The sequence below is a fragment of the Typha angustifolia genome, chromosome 1 (assembly GCF_048772165.1).
Source record: "Typha angustifolia cultivar Huaian chromosome 1, ASM4877216v1, whole genome shotgun sequence".
Lineage (NCBI taxonomy): Eukaryota > Viridiplantae > Streptophyta > Magnoliopsida > Poales > Typhaceae > Typha > Typha angustifolia.
The window spans coordinates 577595-597837 of record NC_133239.1 but is presented as its reverse complement, the minus strand read 5'-3'; the positions used below and the strand labels follow the sequence as shown (position 1 = coordinate 597837).

The 20243-nt window shown below is 36.9% G+C and overlaps 4 protein-coding genes across 6 annotated transcripts; 2 read left to right on the top strand and 2 right to left on the bottom strand.

The window, feature by feature from the left end:
• Positions 1-115: 115 nt before the first annotated feature.
• LOC140761862 (putative pentatricopeptide repeat-containing protein At5g09950) lies at positions 116-4293 on the top strand. Its single transcript, XM_073099370.1, has one exon. The coding sequence runs from the start codon at positions 230-232 to the stop codon at positions 3458-3460; it is 3231 nt and encodes a 1076-aa protein (XP_072955471.1). The 5' UTR covers positions 116-229; the 3' UTR covers positions 3461-4293.
• A 78-nt stretch (positions 4294-4371) lies between these two features.
• Positions 4372-9539, bottom strand: LOC140761869 (aldehyde dehydrogenase family 2 member C4-like). The gene is made up of 9 exons (XM_073099383.1): positions 9337-9539; positions 7016-7158; positions 6468-6851; positions 6135-6224; positions 5874-6047; positions 5579-5716; positions 5259-5396; positions 5065-5126; positions 4372-4937 (listed from the first exon to the last, which is right to left on the bottom strand). The coding sequence occupies exons 1-9, from the start codon at positions 9437-9439 to the stop codon at positions 4664-4666; spliced, it is 1506 nt and encodes a 501-aa protein (XP_072955484.1). The 5' UTR covers positions 9440-9539; the 3' UTR covers positions 4372-4663.
• Positions 9540-11512: 1973 nt separating this feature from the next.
• Positions 11513-15588, bottom strand: LOC140761562 (serine/threonine-protein kinase AFC3-like). Of its 3 annotated transcripts, XM_073098961.1 has the most exons (12): positions 15364-15585; positions 15078-15192; positions 14714-14740; positions 14479-14632; positions 14345-14393; positions 13882-13996; positions 13658-13749; positions 13412-13559; positions 12707-12771; positions 12509-12606; positions 12243-12348; positions 11513-11977 (listed from the first exon to the last, which is right to left on the bottom strand). In XM_073098961.1, the coding sequence occupies exons 1-12, from the start codon at positions 15427-15429 to the stop codon at positions 11840-11842; spliced, it is 1173 nt and encodes a 390-aa protein (XP_072955062.1). In that variant the 5' UTR covers positions 15430-15585; the 3' UTR covers positions 11513-11839. The 3 variants fall into 3 exon arrangements, with proteins under 3 accessions (XP_072955062.1, XP_072955053.1, XP_072955069.1); XM_073098952.1 differs by having other exon boundaries at positions 14479-14740; positions 15364-15588; XM_073098968.1 differs by lacking the exons at positions 13882-13996; positions 14714-14740; positions 15078-15192; positions 15364-15585 and having other exon boundaries at positions 14479-14570.
• Positions 15589-16254: 666 nt separating this feature from the next.
• Positions 16255-19770, top strand: LOC140761133 (uncharacterized). Its single transcript, XM_073098336.1, has 3 exons — positions 16255-16640; positions 18409-18489; positions 19068-19770. Exons 1-3 carry the CDS (start codon positions 16482-16484, stop codon positions 19485-19487), a joined length of 660 nt encoding a protein of 219 aa, XP_072954437.1. The 5' UTR covers positions 16255-16481; the 3' UTR covers positions 19488-19770.
• The last annotated feature ends 473 nt before the right edge of the window (positions 19771-20243 follow it).

The window sequence follows — 20243 nt, the reverse complement described above, 5'->3', positions numbered from 1 at the left end:
ACTTGATAGTAAATTTAGGCTCGATCAAGCTGGGCCCGATTGCCCTAGTTACAGACCTGATTTTATAATTCACGTACTAGTCTGTTGAATTAGATACGTTTGCACCACTGGGAAGAAACCCGCATCATCACTGTCTCTGTCGTCCCGTTTACTCTCCTCCTCCCTCGTCTTTCTTGTCTTCACGAGCAATGCCCGCCAATTTCCAACCAAACTTGTCGCTCGTCTTACCATGAATCGTCGCCTCCAAATCTTGGGTTCCTCCAAGGTTCCATTTCAAATCTCAGACATCAGCCTCTCTTTCGCTTGCCCTCGTTTCCTTCCCCAAGAGCGCAAAACGACCAAAGCCCACTTCGAATCCCGTTTCTCTCCTCCTATCCCATTGGTGGAATTGCTATCCGAGCTTAAAACATCTCGTAATGTCCCCTCGAGTCCAAGATCCTCTAATATCTCCTCACAGCAACCTTTTCATTGCCGTGATTCAAATTACCATGATATCGTGGGCCGTTATATGGGTTGTGGCGACCCTTATGCAGCTGAAAACCTCCATCTTGAGCTTGTCAAGAAAGGATTTGATTCTGACTTGTTTTTAACCAACAATTTGGTCAATTTATATGCTAAAGGTGGAAACCTGGAAGGTGCACAACAAATATTTGATCAAATGCCGGAGAAAAATGTGGTTTCTTGGACTTGCTTGATCACCGGTTACACTCAGAGAGGTTTTACCTATAAGTCTTTCTTGTTGTTCAGGTTGATGGTATCTTGTGGTTATCAGCCAACACAATTCACTTTTGGCATTGTCCTCAGGGCTTGCCAGGACTCTGGCGTGGACGGGCTGTGCTTTGCAACCCAAATCCATGGACTAATTCTGAAAAGTCGGTTTGCTTTGGATAGCATGGTGTGCAATGCGCTGATAACGATGTATGGGTCTTGCTGCTTGGGTTCAGTCCACGAGGCTCAACGAGTGTTTGATACTACACAAGTTAGGAGTTCGATTACATGGAATGCTATCATTTCTGTACACTCTAAGAAAGGGGATGCTTTTTCTACTTTTGAACTGTTCTCAGAAATGCAGCATGGTGATTCAGGGTTGAGTTCTAAACCAACGGAATATACTTTTGGTAGTTTGATTGCTGCGACTTGTTCCTCTTCAAGTTTATATCTTCTTGATCAAGTGTTTGCGATGGTTTCAAAGTCCGGCTTCTTGAGTGATCTTTATGTCAGCAGTGCTCTGGTTAGTGCATTTGCTAGATTTGGTATGCTCAACGAAGCTAAGAAGATCTTTCTAGGTATGGATGGGAGGAATGCTGTTTCTATGAACGGGTTGATGGTGGGCTTGGTCAAGCAAGGTCTTGGTGAAGAAGCAGTTGAGGTTTTCAAGGAAACAAAGGAGTCAGTTGTTGTAAATACCGATACTTATGTAGTATTGCTCAGTGCACTTGCTGAGTTCTCAGTAAAGGAAGAAGGTAGGAGAAAAGGGTGGGAAGTTCATGGGTTTGTGCTTAAAACTGGTTTAGTCAACTCTAATGTTGCTGTCGGCAATGGGTTGGTCAATATGTATGCCAAGTGTGGAGCCATTGATGATGCTTCTAAGGTTTTTGAGCTTATAGCCATGAGAGATCAAATCTCATGGAATACACTGATTGCTGGTCTTGATCAGAATTCTCACTGGGAGAAGGCATTGATGAATTACCGTATGATGATACAAAATGGTATCATGCCATCAAATTTCACAGCTATTAGTACCTTGAGTTCTTGTGCAAGCTTGAGAGTTTTACCTTCAGGCATGCAGGTACATTGCGGTTCTATTAAGTTGGGACTTGATTTGGATGTTTCTGTTTCAAATGCCCTTGTGGCAATGTATGGACAATGTGGTACTTTGTCCGAGTGCTGGAAAGTTTTCAATTCAATGTCTGAACGTGATCAGATATCATGGAACTCAATGATAGGAGCACTGGCCACTTCGAAAGCATCTGTGGCTGAATCAACAGAGGTTTTCCTAGATATGATGCGAAATGGATGCAACCCAAATAGAGTGACATTCATAAACTTTCTTGCTGCTCTGTCTCCACTATCAGTTCTTGACTTGGTAATGCAAGTTCACGCTATGATGCTCAAACATGGAATTTCAGAGAGCAATGCCATAGACAATGCCCTTATATCATGTTATGCCAAATCGGGTGATATGGATTCATGTGAGTCTCTGTTCACTAAAATGTCTGATAGGAGAGATGATGTTTCTTGGAATTCTATGATTGCAGGATACATTCACAATGGGCTGTTGCAGAAAGCGATGGATTTTGTTTGGCTCATGATGCATAGTGGCCAGAAAATGGACTGCTTCACTTTTGCTACAGTTCTAAGTGCATGTGCCTCCATTGCAGCATTAGGACGTGGGATGGAAATACATGCTTTTGGAATAAGGTCCTATTTGGAACCAGATGTTGTAGTGGAGAGTGCACTTGTTGATATGTATTCCAAGTGTGGAAGGATAGATTATGCTTCTAGAGTTTTCAGAATTATGAATATTAAAAATGAGTTCTCATGGAACTCTATGATTTCTGGTTACGCAAGACATGGACTTGCTGAGAAAGCATTGGATATTTTCAAGGAAATGCAGAGTGCAGATCATCACCCAGATCATGTCACCTTTGTTGGGGTGCTATCTGCTTGTAGTCATGCTGGATTGGTGGAGAAGGGTTTAGACTATTTTGAGTTGATGGGGAACTATAGTTTACTTCCTCAGATGGAACATTATTCATGTGTTATTGATCTTCTAGGTCGAGCTGGCAAGCTGACTAAAATGGAAGAAGTAATCCAAAGAATGCCTGTGAGACCTAACATTCTAATATGGAGGACTGTGTTAGTTGCTTGTCGCCGACTAAAAGATGGTTTGAGGACAGATCTAGCTAAACAAGCATCCAAGATGCTTTTAGAATTAGAACCTCAGAATCCTGTAAATTATGTTCTTATATCTAATTTGCACGCCTCCGCAGGGAGTTGGGAAGATGTGGCAAAAACCCGGGCTGCCATGAGGGGGGCCGCAATAAAGAAAGAAGCTGGTTGCAGCTGGGTCAACTTAAGTGATGGAGTTCATGTTTTTGTAGCTGGAGACAGATCACATCCGAATACTGAAGAAATTTACACCAAGCTACAGGTTCTGAATCAGAAGATGAAGGATGCTGGTTATGTTCCTCAGATAGAGTTTGCTTTATATGATCTTGAAGTGGAGAACAAAGAAGAGTTGTTGAGCTACCACAGCGAAAAGCTTGCAGTTGCATTTGTTCTCACCCGCACTTCAGCACTGCCTATAAGGATCATGAAGAATCTTCGGATTTGTGGTGATTGCCACTCAGCATTCCGGTACATTTCGGAGATAATTGGACGACAAATAATTTTACGAGATTCTATCAGATTCCATCATTTTGAGAATGGAAAATGTTCGTGCGGGGACTACTGGTAAGAGATTTGATCTGTGGTATCCAATTATAGGTGTGATATAGTTCGTGGATGCTCAAAGTGAGAAACTGAGATTTCAGGTGCATTGAGTTATTCAGGGATTCTGTAAGTTGGCTCCATGTGATTGTTGGCTTGTTGCTCAGTGAAGAAGTGGAATTCCTATTGGACAAAATTACAGCAGCAGAATATATTGTAGAAATTGAGATTATGGAGTGAATGAAGTTGTTCAAAGATTTTAAGCTTGCCACATTTGCTCAACAAAGAAGTAGAATCAGTATTGGACAAAGTTAAAGCAAAAGAATCTCGTAATCACTATCCATATGGACCTATTGTTGGTGCTGGAGTAATATTCAGTTCTTTAATCCAACTCCAAAACTAGAAGCCTGGGAAATAGTTACACTATAATTCCTTAAATCTGGTTCTGTTGGCTAGCTGGAAAATTTTCAGACAAAGATGGAGATGACTAGATAATGCAGAAGGGTAACAAGCTGAGAAATGTACCTAATCATCAGCACCCCTGGAACAACATCAACCATGAGCTGTTGGACTGAAGATCAAACTTTAATTTCTTTAAGCAGCTTTGCTGTAGGTTTCTGACTTGATCACAAGAACTAGGATATGAGTCAGCAGTAGCAGAAATGTTGCACGTTTTCTCCGATTGCACCTCTGGATTGTTAATTCTTCATCATTATACATACACAAATGAAATTTTCGGGACATTAGAATGTTCATTCTCCAAATAAAAATGCAGTTCTACCAAAACATTAGGCATCTCGATCTCATTACTGGTGGTGCTTCCTATTTCTGGTGTCAATTGCTATCATGCATTAATTTGTATTCTGACAGGAGAATCCACTTTCTGATTCTTTTCTTTAATACCAACTAAAGGAATATGATTTGTCGAGAACTTAATAATGAATAAATGAGCAGTTGTATTTTATAAAGTTCTATAAATGGTTACAAACCTGTCTCACCTTCTCCTTCTGATTCCAAACATTTAACTTTCCACTTTATAAAGGATATGAAATAAAAGAAAGCGACTGTTTCTACACTTTGCCATGAAGCGATTATTAGAAACGTAGAACAAATATTTATACAGCTAACTCAAACGCAATTGATTCATAGTTCAGCAACTGGCACATCAATACAGCTGAAGAATATGTACTGCAACATCAAACTGGCTTCGCTTATCGAGTTTACGACATAATCACAGCCAAGGTGAAGAGTAGATGGGAGTGATCACAGACTTGACTTGAAGGTACTTCTCCATAGCATCCAATCCTTGGTCCCTTCCAAATCCACTCATCTTATATCCACCAAATGGGCAATCTGGATCGAAAGCAAAGTAACAATTGACCCAAATAGTGCCAGCTCGAATCGATCTCGAGACTCTGTTTGCTATGTTCAAATCCTTTGTGACGATTCCAGCTGCTAGACCATACCTTGTGCAGTTTGCTCTTTCTATTGCTTCTTCAATTGTTCTGGATAAAGATTATTTGAGATTATATAAGCAACTTATGAATGCTGCACATTAAACTACATAGATATTTGACAGTCAGATGCAAATTTTTCAGTAATCTCTTCAAATGAAGTGAAAAAAAGGCTTACTTAAACTTCATAAGGGACATGACAGGCCCAAATATCTCATCTTGTGCGATCAGCATATCCTCCTGGCAGCATTATTGAGTGTTGTTAAGCATACTAGTAGAAAATTAAATTTGCAGGAAAATATTATGTATACATACCAGTAGATGAAAAATAAAAATGAAGTAGAGCTGGAAGTGATCTTTCTCTCTAATTACCTTTACATCAGCAAAGATAGTAGGCTCAATGTAGTAACCTTTCTCGCCGCAGGGTTTTCCTCCTGTTAGTAGTGTAGCTCCCTCTCTTTTCCCATGCTCAATATATCTAAGAACTCTTTCAAATTGTGTCTTATTAACCTTCAGATGAAGGGGAAATATTAGTAAGATGAAGACAATTTTCAAAGAGTTCAATGTTAGAAGTGTACAAGTAGAACTATCTAATAAACTCAATTAATTATGAAGCATCTTCTATGTTTATTTTTTCGTTTAGGTTCATTTAAAACTCATCAACAAGTAAAATGGAAGAGATGATGAATTACCTGAGGACCTTGCTGAACTTGGGGATCAAAAGGGTCTCCAACCACCCAACTTTTGGCACTCGCCACAGCTTTCTTCACAAATTCATCATAGATTCCCTCTTGAACATAAACACGAGAACCCGCTACGCAAATCTCTCCCTGAATATCCGCACAACCATCAAACTTATCTTTTTAACTTACTAATATTAGATAATTAATTGACTCAAAAACTTAAGTTGTTAGATAACAAACTAATAATGCATATCGATGTCTTTAAAGAATGTCTTTAAAAAAATTATCTTGCTTGACGATTTACCTTGTTAAAGAAAATAGCTAAGCGTGCGAGATTAACAGCCATGTCAACATCTGCGTCGTCGAAAATAATGAGAGGAGATTTTCCTCCGAGTTCAAGTGAGACAGTCTTCAGATTGCTCTTCGCTGCGGCCTCCATTATTAGGCGTCCCACTTCAGGAGACCCAGTAAAACTTATCTGAGAGCAACAAACAAGAAGGTAGATAGAGTGAATTTTGAGAACTAAACAAGTGAAACAAACTCTAGTAGGTATTCAAAACTTTACTTTATCTACATCCATGTGAGAGGAAAGGGCAGCTCCTGCAGTGGACCCAAATCCATTGACAACATTGAGCACTCCATCTGGAATACCAGCCTGCAGTATGAAATTAAAATAATGGAAAGTTTACCACTCAATCTTTTGCTTTCATTATCCTTAACACTCACTCTACCCTACAAGTTTTTATTATTTGACCTCCTCTTTTAATTTACCTTGTTGTCCTCTCCCATAGACAACTTTATCTAGAGGTATTTTAATTTTAATTTGATTTTTTAAACTCAGGATAATTTTGAGGATAAAAGCAAAGGAAAGGAGGTGTCAGAATGACAGAAGTTATACCTGCTTAGCCAAATGAGCATAGAATAGGGCGGAGAGCGGCGTCTGCTCCGCCGGCTTAACGATCATGGTGCAGCCGGCGGCGAGGGCCGGGCTGACCTTCAAGAAGAACATGGTGCTCGGATAGTTCCATGGAGTGATGTGGCCAACTACACCAATCGGCTCTTTTAGACTGTATCCTTGGTACTCTCCTGCAACCTTCAGTGTATTCCCGTGTATCTTATCCGCTGCACCGGCGTAGTATCGTAGCAGATGTATGCAACTGGGGATGTCAACGATCTTTCCCATGGTGAGCAGTTTCCCTGCATCTATGCTGTCCAATGCTGCTAACTCTTCTATGTGTTCTTCGATCAGGTCTGCAAATTTCATCATCAACCTTCCTCTCTCCTGATCATCCATGGTTTCAAATTAATTATTCATGGCATGCTACTCAACCAATTAATAACTAAATAAATTAAGAAATGAATCATAAAAACCGTGAAGCAGTGAACATATATAGTAATAGAAAGTGAGAGCTCAGTGAAAGGACGAAGAAATCGGATCATACGTACGTATCCAGACATCCTTGGCCATTTTCCATGGTCAAAAGCTTCTCTCGCCGCTTTCACGGCTAAGTTCACATCCTCCACGTCTCCCTCTGCCATCTTAGCTATCACCTCACCGCTCCTTGGATCTATCGTCTCAAACGTCTTCCCTATCAAATTCCAAGAAAAAAGAAAATTAAATAAACAAATAACCATCCTTAATCACTACAATTTTGATCTCTATTGATTTTTAATTTTTAGTAGAATAAAAACATACAATTTATTTATTATATTATCTAAAAGGGTTTTTTTTTTTAATGTATACCATTTCAAATTTCATATTTAAGATACTCTTATTCGATAGCAATGTATAAATATAAGAGAAATCCGTATATAACACCATGCATGTTAATGAAATTATAGTATATATTATATATTTTCACTATTTATAAATTAAATCTTATGATTTAGTGAATATGTGCACACAAAAAAAAAATTCTACTGTTAGATCAGTTAATTAAACATAACTAAACCTCTAGGTTAAAACCTTCAACCAAGTTATACTAAGGATATTTTAGTTATTTTAGAAATAAAATATCTCCACACTTAACGAAGTATTCTCACGGTGTTAATTCAAATCTAATCCAAAGTGTTTTCTGCACATATTCACTAAATCATAAAGCTCGATTTACAAATAGTAAAAATATAAGATGTAAATCATAATTATATTATAAAACAGGATGTTACATACAAATTTCTCTAAATATAAAATATATATACATAAAATCTTTGTGAACAAAGATTGCTACGTCCTAACTAATTAACGCAGAATGTATAGATTCAATTGCTGTCGGTCGTCATGGATATGGACAGAGGGATAGGCCAAGACTTGTCTTAGTTTTGTCCTTGGAATACAGCAAACTAAATTATTGCTGACAATAAGATGGATGTCTCCGAGTTGATCTCTATCTCTTCCTCTTGAAATTTGTGGTACTAAATGAAGAATTAGTTGGTACCTAAATTTATGCGTTTAATTGTCTGATGCCCACCATTGAAACTGCATCCAATCTCATTAAAAGCAACCCCCCCCATTAAAATACATCCTAACTTTTAATTATTATTATTATTATCATATATATACACTTACATTTTGTTTTTAAATTTTTTTAATACCTCATAAATGCTTTCACATTAGTTTTCTTAACTACAGACGATAAACTAAGTTGACTATCTAGAATAGGTTTTTATTTTATTTTATGTCAAGGTAAAAATAAAAGGGAAATCAAAATTCTATATAAATTTTTATTGTTAGGTTAAAATTAATTCTAGAAAAAAATAATATATATATATATAATAAAATATGAATAATGACAGCTCTAAAATGTAGTAAACTGACAAGATTATGGATGTTGGGACAATAAAGTGTCATTAAACAAGGCTATTCTATTCAAGCCATTAACCATCCACATCATCAGCATCTTCAAAAAGTATATATTTATATGTAGATCAGCCATAATATTGCTTGATAGTTTTTTATGTAACATAAAATAGAACACAACACATAATATATGCATATAAAAATACTTTTATCAAAGAGATTTTTATACATAAAATGTTAATCAGTTCAGTATTTTAGAATCAGAAAAAATAAATACTAAATTATTTAAAAATAAAATATTAAGAAAAGATTAGAACAGTATTGATTTAACTTAAAAGTCAAAACACAATTTCCCAGGAGAAAGTTATGGACATAATGTATGCACACGGCGACAAAGTGAGGAAAAGAAAACAAAGAGGATAATAAGACTTCTCTAGAAGGGAAATCTACATATAATAAATAAACTATTACGGAGTTGGGAGTCAACGTAACAAGGTAAGAATTAAGCAAGAAGAAGGCAAATCTAGATTTGTCTTTGAGAAGATTATCACTCAGCTAATTGGATTACTCATGATATTGTGAACAAATTAAGTATCAAACTTTGTGTTCATCATCCGAGTCTATCAGACAGAATAATGATGTTTATTTTGGACTTTGTTTTACTTCTTCTACTTCTACTTGTTTATTATACAAAAGAGAAAAGATATATATATATTATACAAAAGGAACCACTAAGATAAGCTTATTGATCAAATATAGATTATAGTTCATTTCCTATACTCTAGAAAACAATACAAGTATGAAAATGTAAACCAAAATAAATATATAATATAGAAAACTGCTATGATAACATACTAGAAAATTGGTTAATCTAAAAGTTTAAATTATTAAAAAAATAAAAGAGGATTTATTCTTTGTATTATATAATTTAGAGAAGAAAGAAGAAGAAGAAGAAGAAGAAGAAAAGTACCAGAGAAGGAATCCACGAACTGGCCATTGATGAATAGCTTGGTGAACTTTATCTCCGGTATTGTGAAGCTATCCTTGGAGCTGCCGTTGCTATGGTTAGCCATTGAGAGAAGAATAAGAGGCCGGATAAAGTTATTCACCCCCCCCTCCTCAGAGTTATCCCTCCCTTTCTCTTCTTTCCTACCTTCCCTCTTTCTCTCTCTTTTGGAGGAGGCAAATGGGGTTCCTGGGCTTTTATGGAGTTCGTTCCGTACTTCCCAAATATTTATTTATTTATTTATTTGTCAAAATAGGGTTTTTTCGTTTCCACTTGGGATCAATAGAAAAAGTCAACACCCTTACACGTTTCATTAGTCTTGTTAACTTTAATGCCGGAGATGTAATCAAATTAACAATATTATGAGAAGTAATTTTCCCGCAATAATAAATATTAAGATGTCTAAACTACCCCCTTTTTTTTAATTAAATTTACTCGTTATGTATCTTATTCTTTAAATTTAAAATATTCCATTCAAAATTACACGCTTCAAATCTTAGTTATTATTCAACAATCACAATCCATCTCTCTTTAAATATATGATAATGAAATCAAAACTTCTTATCATCTTAAATAATATAGGTATTTATATTTTTTTTTATATTAATAAGTTTGGATGGGAAAATTAATAATTTATTTAGTATAAATTACTGAGGGCAAAGTAATACAAATAAAAATTTAAAAAAATAGTTTAATTTTAAGCATAATTACGGTAGAGTAGTAATTTGCCCCCCCTATAGTTAAACAATCTTCAAAGATACCAATTACATCATCGATTTTCATGTCTTTCACGATGTGTTTGGGGAATAGCATATATTCCGATGGAATAAATTTTATTCCCAACCTTAATGCCATAAATGTCTAAGAATATGGAAGAGAATCTTCGATATAGTTAATTTTAAATATCTGGTAATCAAATCCTCCATTTTGTTTAGTTTCTTTCCTTTTTCTTAATAACGAGATTTGTGTAATAAAATAACCCTCATTTTGACTAAAATTTTAATTCCTTTCAGCTACTTAATGATCAGAAATCGAATTCAAAGTCACATGTTTCTTAGAAATCGTGTCACTTGAACTTACTATAAATTTTAGGAATAATTCTATTTAGGTCTCTAAATTATTATTATTATTATTATTTGTCTATATTAATTAATTAATTTTTTATTAATTATATATGAATATTTATTTTTAGTTTAGATAATTATGTGGGTAATAAAAAATTTAGAGAATATATTTATAAAACAGTGGTAGTTAGGGGTCTAAGTTGGGTTGTCACATAATTTTAATCCATTTGTCTCCACATTCATTATTCTAATGTCTGCATCATTATGCTTAGATGATAAAAGAGAAGTAGTATAAGCTGACAAATGGATTAGTAAAGTGATTAGATTTGACACTTGGAATATTTCTATTTATAGAGATCATAGAATCATCACATGTATGATTGTCCACGTGATTTTAAGAGAAATAATTTTAAAGGAAAAAAAACATTTTTGAAAGGTTGCTTAAGTTGCTATTCAAAGTAACTAAGATAACAAAATATAATGTACAACATCAATGACATTAAAAAAGGAATATTTCAGGACATAATGCAATCCTCCGTTTATAATAAAATGTTCGGCTGATGATGGCATTAACAATGCTTCCAAGAAAAGGTTGACTATATATTACTTTAGTAGTGTCACATTGTGATATTTTTTTTAATATATATTTCTCAAACCATATAATTCGGTTATTAGTCTTATTTTATTTGAGATATTATTGTCAAGTAACACCTAGGCTTGTGTGGTCCGCTAATGGATTTAATGGAATCTATCAATAATCTTCTCATATAGTCAAATCTCCCCCATAACCACTTGGCACTAATTGCGAGATAAGAGGAGGATCAGGGCGGCAATCTCATCTCTTGCTTGACTCTAAAACTCATTTTATTTGCAGTTATTTACATTTGTAAGCAACTGTGATGGCCACTCCAATCACATGTTAGGTTGACATTTCAATCAGAAGTAAGAAATAAACTGTTTGTAATGGCAGGAATCTTCTATAATTTATGCATTTACAGGTCAGAATGACTATCAAATTAGGGATAAAGAAATAAAGATTACCTGGTTATATTGTTCTGCTTAAGATAATGAGAAGCTTGTACAACAAACACTGATAACCATCCATAATTTTAGTGAAAATCACATAATCCAAACACCAAATCAGCAGTTGATCAAATTGCAACATGACATGGAGAATGGAACCATTCTTCACATGTCTAACTGCCTTCCGAGTAACTTACTTGTTCACACATCAACAATAAAGCTAATTTACGATACAATACATGGGAAACAGCATATATTATTAATGCCATCATCACAAGGATTGCTTAGTTTACAGAAACTTTTGGTAAAATATATGGTCAAAGGTTTCCCAACTCGTGTTAGTAGCCTTCTGCTCAGAAGATTTGGAATTTGCATAATGCTCATGTTGGAACTTTGAAGAACGGATGGTTTAGAGCTTCCCTTGCAGTGAGGCGCTCAGATGGTTCGAATCTCAGAAGACCATGTATTAAGTCGGCTAAGGAGCCACTTGAATGGCTGACATGCCGAGAAACCAAGTCCTGAGATCACAAATATAATAAACACAGCACAAAGTAGTCTAAGAAAATTTCCACAGGCTGAGTACCAAAATGTTTACGACTTTGGTTGAATGCCAATTGGATACAAAACCTAGTTTAAAGGCAACAAAGGAAATACCAATATGGCATAATCATGCAAAAGTACAATCTCGACGTAGAGAACTGGGACCATGATATGTTACGACCAAAGTCACCAACAGACTAATAAACAACATAAATAAAGTAGCACAAAAAATAATATTCGAACCTTAAGACGATCTAGCTTCCTCACAGCCCTAATGCTTTCTCTTGACACAGCACCTTCAGGCCAATTTAACCGTGTCCCTCGTCTAAAATATTTCAATGCAGAGGAACTGCATGTTGGATAGATGCTCTAAATGAGAGTAAAATTAAGATACTATAAAAGGATTATTGAAATAATAAGAACCGGCAAATCAAGTAAATGGGTACATATGTGATTTTCCCAAATGCACATATCTATAGTTTATCTTTTAAGGAAATATAAAATCACACCTAGCTTTCCTTATCATATGTTCTGGCAATGGCCCCAAAACCCTCTCCATCATGGCTAAATGCTCCAAGTTTTCATGTGTCTGAAACAATGCTTCCCCCTGCAGTTAAAAGTCAAGTTAGAAAATCTCATAGAAAGATGCAAAGCACTTACAGTGAATACATATGGCCAACAAGCTGAACAAGACATCAGTAACTAACCGAGCATAGCTCAACAAGGATGCAACCAACGCTCCAAATATCACAAGGATAACTCCAGCCCAAACCTGATATGAAAAGATTCAGTAATAATGATACTAACAGTCAAGACATCAGTAACAAAATTTTAGATAAACATGATAATAAAGTATGAAGGACAAACTTGATTTAACTAATCAAGTTTCAAAAATATAGTATCAAGCCATCTCGCATATATTAAGGCTCACTTGCCTGCTTATTCAAGTTTCAATTAGCCATACAAGCACATCAACATAGAGAATTAAATTATTCATTTGCTCCGATGGATTAGTTAGCACAAAGGACACTTGATGCCCCATAATCTACCATCTCCTATCAATTTCTCTGTAATTAGTAGAGCAGAGATTGTTGGAAACTATGTTTCAAGTTTTTGCGGAGTCCTAACAATTCTAGTTAGAATAGCACAAGAAACAGGCAATAACAATCTCACCCACAAAATGGTAAATAAAAGAGAAAACTCTTCTATAACTGCTTCCTTTGTCTTTTACTTAGAAAATCAAGGAATCCTAATCTCTCAAGACTCTTAAGAGTTTTGTAGACGTATAGATTATTGAGACAAAAGTGCCGTCCAAGATATAAATTAAATCCCATTAAATCTTTCCTTTGACATGGATAACCTGCATCTCAGACAAGAGAGAGAGAGGAACACCATCAAGAAAACCAATTTACCTAAGATTATTTCAGGTGCCCTGTAATGCCTTGTAGAAACAATTGAGCTATGATCCTGATTATCAAAGGCAGTGCTGCCAAAATCAATCAACTTTATCGCACTTGACTTTGGCAAGCACTTGAAGTGCATCTCATCTTGTGAATTCCTCTGTACAACCCCAAGTGATCATTGATGACAACTGCTTAGACCATATACCAGATGCGATAAATTTACACGATTTCTAGAAATTAAATTAGATAAGGTACCTTGCAGCTTGGAACCTTTATGTATTCAGAAGACACAAGAAGAATGTTTTCTGGCTTCAGATCGGTGTGAATAAGGTGTAACTCATGCATATCTATGTTAGATCGAAAGAAGAAGACAAAATGTCAAGCCTGTCCTTTATAACTAAAAACCCAAATCTACGACTATAAGAGTAATTGAGAATCATGATGCAGAGAACAAAATCAAACAATAGTGATGAACACACATGCTACAGATTCCAATAGTTGACGTCCGAACTCCCGCACAAGTTCCAGAGGGAACGGGTAGTACTTATTTCTCTTTAGAAAATCATACAAGCTCGGTCCAAGCTTCTCAAAGACCTGATAACATCATCGAAGTCCATTCAAAGAAAATACTCAATTTAGTTTTCCAGTACTAATACCAACCATTAAAGAGGAAATCATATCAAACATTAACAGCCATTAGTTTACCAATCCCAAATAAAGTTCTCTTCCAAATCCTCCTAATCAACAAATATAAGAAGATTCGCTCTATAAATGACTCAGTCATTACCAATTAAATGAGCCCAAAAATATGTCGTTTAACGGAAGTAAATACTGTACTACTTAGGAAACGAACATAGAAGAAGAACAAGACGATAATGGCCTAGGCCCACGAGAAATCACAAAGTTAATGACAGAGAAATCACAAATGCAAAGTGTACTTACAATGCAGATGTGATTACGGTAGTCAAACCACCTTCTAATTTGAACACAACTGAATAAGACGAAGAGGAAAGATAAAGTAAGTGACATGAAGGGAATGCCATTTCAAGTATAATGCATTTTGATGCAAAACATACTGTGATTCATATCTATCATATCTTCCAAGACGATTTAGAACATCAATCTCCATCATTGCAGCATCCCTGTATTTGCGTATGCTCCGAACCACTTTAATAGCCACATACTCACGTGTTTCACGATCCCAACATTCCAAAACACGACCAAAAGTACCTGCAATTTTAACACCTTGCAACACACGAAAAGAATGATAAACAAAGACGGGACAGAAAGAGTTTAAAGCATTAACAGCACCTTCCCCCATCTTGCTGAGAATTTTATCTGCATGGCACGAGAAGAAGATATTTAGAAGCTTACGATATATGGAAACATTAGACAGGACGTTCTAAAACTCAAAACTCCTGTTAAAGCATGCATACACGGCTAAGAAAAATTTGCATTGTGATAACCGACATATTTGGCACTCGTAGGGAAACAACTCTTAAATCAACTTCATCTTGGAAATTAAGCATCAGCAGCATAAGAAGGTTAAGGTCTCCGACATAAATACCATAAAAAGTAGATTTCTTAATGGAATTAAAACCTAGTTTGATGCTTCTTTTTTTTCCTTTTCCTAATCAAAGGCAATAAGTAAATCAAACCAAACAAGAAACCTTACATCGAGGTGTTAGATTCTCTCCGAAATCGAAGACGTAGTGACCCTCTCGATCGTCGTCCCTCCACGGAGGCGACGCAGCACCCCTCGCAGCCGGAGCCGTCTCGAAGCGACCGGCCTACAACATAATCCACGGGAGAGAGAGAGAGAGAGCCATTGTAGAGAGACCAAATTAAGAATCCAAGACAACAAAAGCCCTTAAACCCAGCTTCCCCCATCCTTAATTCCGCCACCCAAATCCCAAACCCTAAGAAGCCCTAACCCTAACAGCACCGGTAGACGAGCGGACCTCTCGTTCCGGAGGCGCGGCGTCCCACGTCAGCCGCGGCCGCTTCCGAGTTCGCGCGATCTCCATCCGAATCCTCTCCCTGAAAGATTTCCACCGATCGATTTCTCCGTCGATCGATCCCCTCGCCCTCTTCGAGAACGGGTTGGGGGAGCAAACCCTAGAAAAGAAGCGGACGGACGAGAACAGTAGATGCTGCGAATCGAACCGCGGGTGATGCCCGTAAACATATATCTAAATCGACCCTGCAAAATACATTAAATCGCAAATAATACCCCACTTAGGGTCTGTTTTGAAAATACTCGAATAAATGTTACTCAGGGTATTTTCTGAAATTTAATGGAAATATATAGGGGTCTAATTACGAATAATGAACAGATGGGGTCTAAATCGTAATAAGCACGTGAAAAAGCGCGAGCAACATCGCATCGGGTTAAGTGACGGTTCCGGCGCCACTGCACCGTCCAGAGTGCCTCGGATCTCGCTCTCGATGCATGATTAGCATTACCTGGAACTGGAAGAAGCTGATTGTAAGAAAATAGGAAGATGCTGGAGAGATCCATTAGAGAGGATTCTCTGCAGCGCTGATTGTAAGAAATCCCTGCATCTGGCTGGCCATAATAAAGGAAACATAATCTGAACCGTCCGATAACTAGAACACAATCCAACGGACGGCAAGATTGGCAGGACCGAGCTCAGCAGTTAAGCTTACGTGTAACGAGTGACACCATCCCGAAAAGTCGGCATATAAAACTCCACTTGCGGTTCCTAAATCAACCGTTCATGATAAGATCGGACGGCAGATTTAGTAGCACTCATAGAAAATTCGGATCTTTATATGCGGTCACACGGAAGAATAAAAACCACGTGTAAACGTGCGCCTCCCTTCCGTGTCCGCGGTCGAAATAGGCGCGCAGTCCCACTCGCCTCTCTCTCTCTCTCTCTCTCTCTCTCTCTCCGTCTTTCTTTAGCTTTGGCGTTTGTGTAACGTATTGGGGTTAAATAGAAAGCACGGAAGAGAACACTGGCCATTCCATTGACCCCCTTTTCTTCTCTTTTAGGGTTTCAAATCGATCGATCGATCGCTTCAGGAATCGACCTCTTTATTCGTCGAAGAATCCATGGCGAGGAAGCGGAAATCGGACGCGACTCGGCTCGATGAGGTGGATCGGACGCTGTACTCGACCTTTTGCGGCGCCGCGAACTCGCTGTCGCAGCTTTATTCGCAATCCATGAGCCAGCAAAAGCTCTCCTTCCAGGCCGGAGAGCGCCACGCGTTGGTTCGTCTCTTTTGCCTCTGTCCGATTCTTTGTTTCTTGTTCTGGTCTTTTTGGTTATTTCCTTTTCGTAGATTGATGTGGGTGCTTTTTTCTTGGGTGAAATTTGAGTTTTTCCTATATAGAAGATCGATTATGGATGTTTCTGGGTTGATGATTGATTTTGTGGATCAAAGATTGCATTTTATTTATTTATTTATTTACTTTTGTTCTGGTTCTGTTTTGCATAAGGTTTTCTTCGATGGATGGTTTGTTTTCTCTTCCGTGTTAATGTTGGGGCTGCTTCTGTTTTACGGTTGGGATGCATTCTTAGCCAAGTATTCATTTGCCTAGGCAGTTCCCTTATCCTTACTCTATGTAGATATTCTACTAATATCTCACTGTATGTATTCTTATTAATCTTATTAAGCAGTGGATTGGCATTTGTTGCAGTTGAGTAATAGTGGTAGAGGGCAAAGTTTCAGTCCCTTCTTCTGAACTTAGGAAAGTTAAGCCAGCATCATTATGTCAAAACCAACATCTTCCTAGATTCCTTTTTCAGGTTAAGTGCTTATATCTTGGTTTCTCGAAAGCAAGAGGGTTGGTTACATATCTGCTATGAAATGTCAAACAGGAAGTAAAAGTCTGTCTCAGTGCACAAGTTTGTGGAGGGCAAGGTGTATACTCCCTTATCCCTATTTCTGAAGAGGTTCTGCAACTTGAACCCACAACCACATGGTGCATGTTGTCCTACAACCACTTTAAGTGAACAAAATTCCAGAATCTTCAGTTACACTATGGATATAGCTAGATGCAAGCAAATGATGAATGCTGAGGAAAGGTCTATTACCTTACATTTAGGAAGTTTATTTAATTGGATTTGGTTTGTTTTGTTTGTCGAAAATCGAAGCATGATTTCACATAGATTAATAGATATCATCTATGTTACTTGTAAAGAACTAGATGGATATCAAGCAAGCTGTTTCTTGTTGGATAAATATTTTGAATGATCAGTGGCACAATAACCATTTGTAGATTAGACCAGTCTACAAAAACTCAATATCTCAACTCAACCCAGAAGTGAAATGAGTGGAGTCAAGCTGAAGACTTGACCGGGTACTCGTTAAGTCTTGAGTATGAAAACTTGATCATAATGTGTGTGTGTGTGTGTGTATATATATATATTCAAGAAATATCTAAGATTACTAATGTCTAAAGTAAATATAAAGCATAAAAAATTCATTTACCTAGTTAACAAAGGCACTATTATTTAGTACAACTATTTATTTTACAAGCGATTTTGAAGATGCAAGAGTGCAGATACTAATGTGGTATGTAAATGCATCGATTTCATTACTCGCCGAATTGCTTAAAACTCTATTCGAGTTTAGAATGCTTGACAAGGTTGATCAAATTTGTGATTCTTAGACCGAGTTTTTCATCGAATCAACTTGATTTTCCATCAAGTCGAATCAACTCCAAGTTTTCACTTGACTCGATGAGTTTGTGGACAATGGATTAAATGACTCATAGTTATGATATTGCTTTATCACATGTCCCTTTGTCTAGGTTAGCGTATATGTTTAGCATCTAGATGTTACTTATCAACATGTGAAATATCAACAAGAGGTCCAATATTGAGACATTTGTATCATTTGACTGCTGTTTCATTTTTTTTTTCTTTCTCATCCAAGTCCTCCGCTGCTTTCAATTTGTTTTGTTTATGTGATTATTGCTTAAACTGTCTGATCATATACTTATCATGTTCCTTACTTGTAATGGGTTTATGCAGGAAAAGCTCTATCAGTGGATCTTAAGGCAACATGAGGAAGAGTCAAGGGTGACTGTAACAGATATAGTTGCTCATATACAGGTTCTGTAATAATGGCTTCCTTTTCACTGACAGCATTTTGTTGTTGGTTGGCCTTCGTTGTTACATTTAACAAACATAGAACTGTGGAATTTGAGATGCCACATGTTGAATTAGTGGTGTTGCCAAAACATAGTAGGAGTCCATCTAATCATGGATGATAGTGGTTCTTTCTGGGCTGCTGGATCTTTTGTCAACCTTTTGCATGCTTTGATTTAGTTTGTCATAGAAATTTCCAAACTGATTCAGCATAATTGCAGTTAATGTATGATTATAAGAATTTTTAGACCAATCAAAGTAAAACATAAGCATTCTAGGACATTATGAGAATAACTATTTATAGATTAGGTTAATTATCAGAGATTTTTAGCATGCAGTTAGAGGAAAGAAGAGTATGATAACATCATAATATTCTTTAAGTTGGGGGCTATTATTCTTCTAGCTGCCTCTTAGGTGCTTTCTGTATATCAAACTCTGCTACCTTCCACCCCCACCCCCCAATCAAGATAAATAATAAATCTGGACATCTTTTGTTGGTATGCTGTTAGTCTGATCTGTGCGATATCTATTCACTGTTGCAGAGTGAGATTGAATATGGAGGAGATGATGCAACAGTTTCCCCAATATTGCATCTCCCTAACCAGACGCAATCTGCAATGCAGTTTACAAACCCAAGCAATCAGCCTTCATCTGGTTTATTTGGGCAGGCAGCCGTAGGAGTAGCTTCCAGAGTCAACCATTCCGATCAGTCTAGAAACTCAGTTTTCTCAAATGCCCTATCCAGTCCTGTTCGCAGAAGTCTGCAGCCTTATCAAGTAGCACAGGGAGGTGGGTATTTTGCAAATGGTGCTCTGCCCACTGGAAATGCAGATAGGGACCATGAATTCAACTCAGCCAGCCACAACCGAGAGTCCAACTCTCTGAACTCAAATGACTCGTCCATGGATATGCATTCGGACAGTCCAACCATGGATCTTATTGACCTGCCCTACCGCAAATGAGAATTATCGTAATTCAGCATCACAAAATTGACCAAAATCCTCAGTAATCTTGCTCACTGTTGCAACCTATTGCAAGTAATTGACAAGAAAACCCACAAAATGTATATATTTCATTGACTATGCTTGTGGCAAATTTCTTATCCGGAGTATTTCTTTTCCTTTTCATGTTAAGTTGTTTGTCTTTTCTTTGTTTGGGTGGAATTTTAGAACATAGGTGGTATGTATGTTTGTTGTCACATTCCTGTAATGCTTGTGTCTGAATGGGTTTCAATTGTCTTGAGTATACGCTGCTTCTGCTTGCATTTGCATATCAATTGACTCCATGGTCAATAAGGTGAGTCTTAGTGGTAGCCGGCGCTGAAGCAGTACGCCATGTTTGGATGTTGAGGATTAAAGGGTATAGAAAATTACGAAGTAAACGTTGGAACTCTGTGTTGAACTTTGAGAGAGATGATAAAAAGAGAGCACGTGCCAAAATATCTGTTTCGCTAAAAGGTCAGAGGAAGAGAGAATATGCCTACTTATACTGTCTGGATAATACGTCCAATTAAATTAGTACAGAATTGTAAAGCTTTGTATCCTTATCATTATATACCTGATAAAAATATATATTTTAGAATCATTATATTTACACTTTGGAGAAAAAAAACGAAGAAGATAGAATTATTAGACCTTTCAAACTATTGCTCATTCTGGCATATTATCTTTTATTTATTTTTCATTATATATTAACCACCTTAATTGTATACAACATTT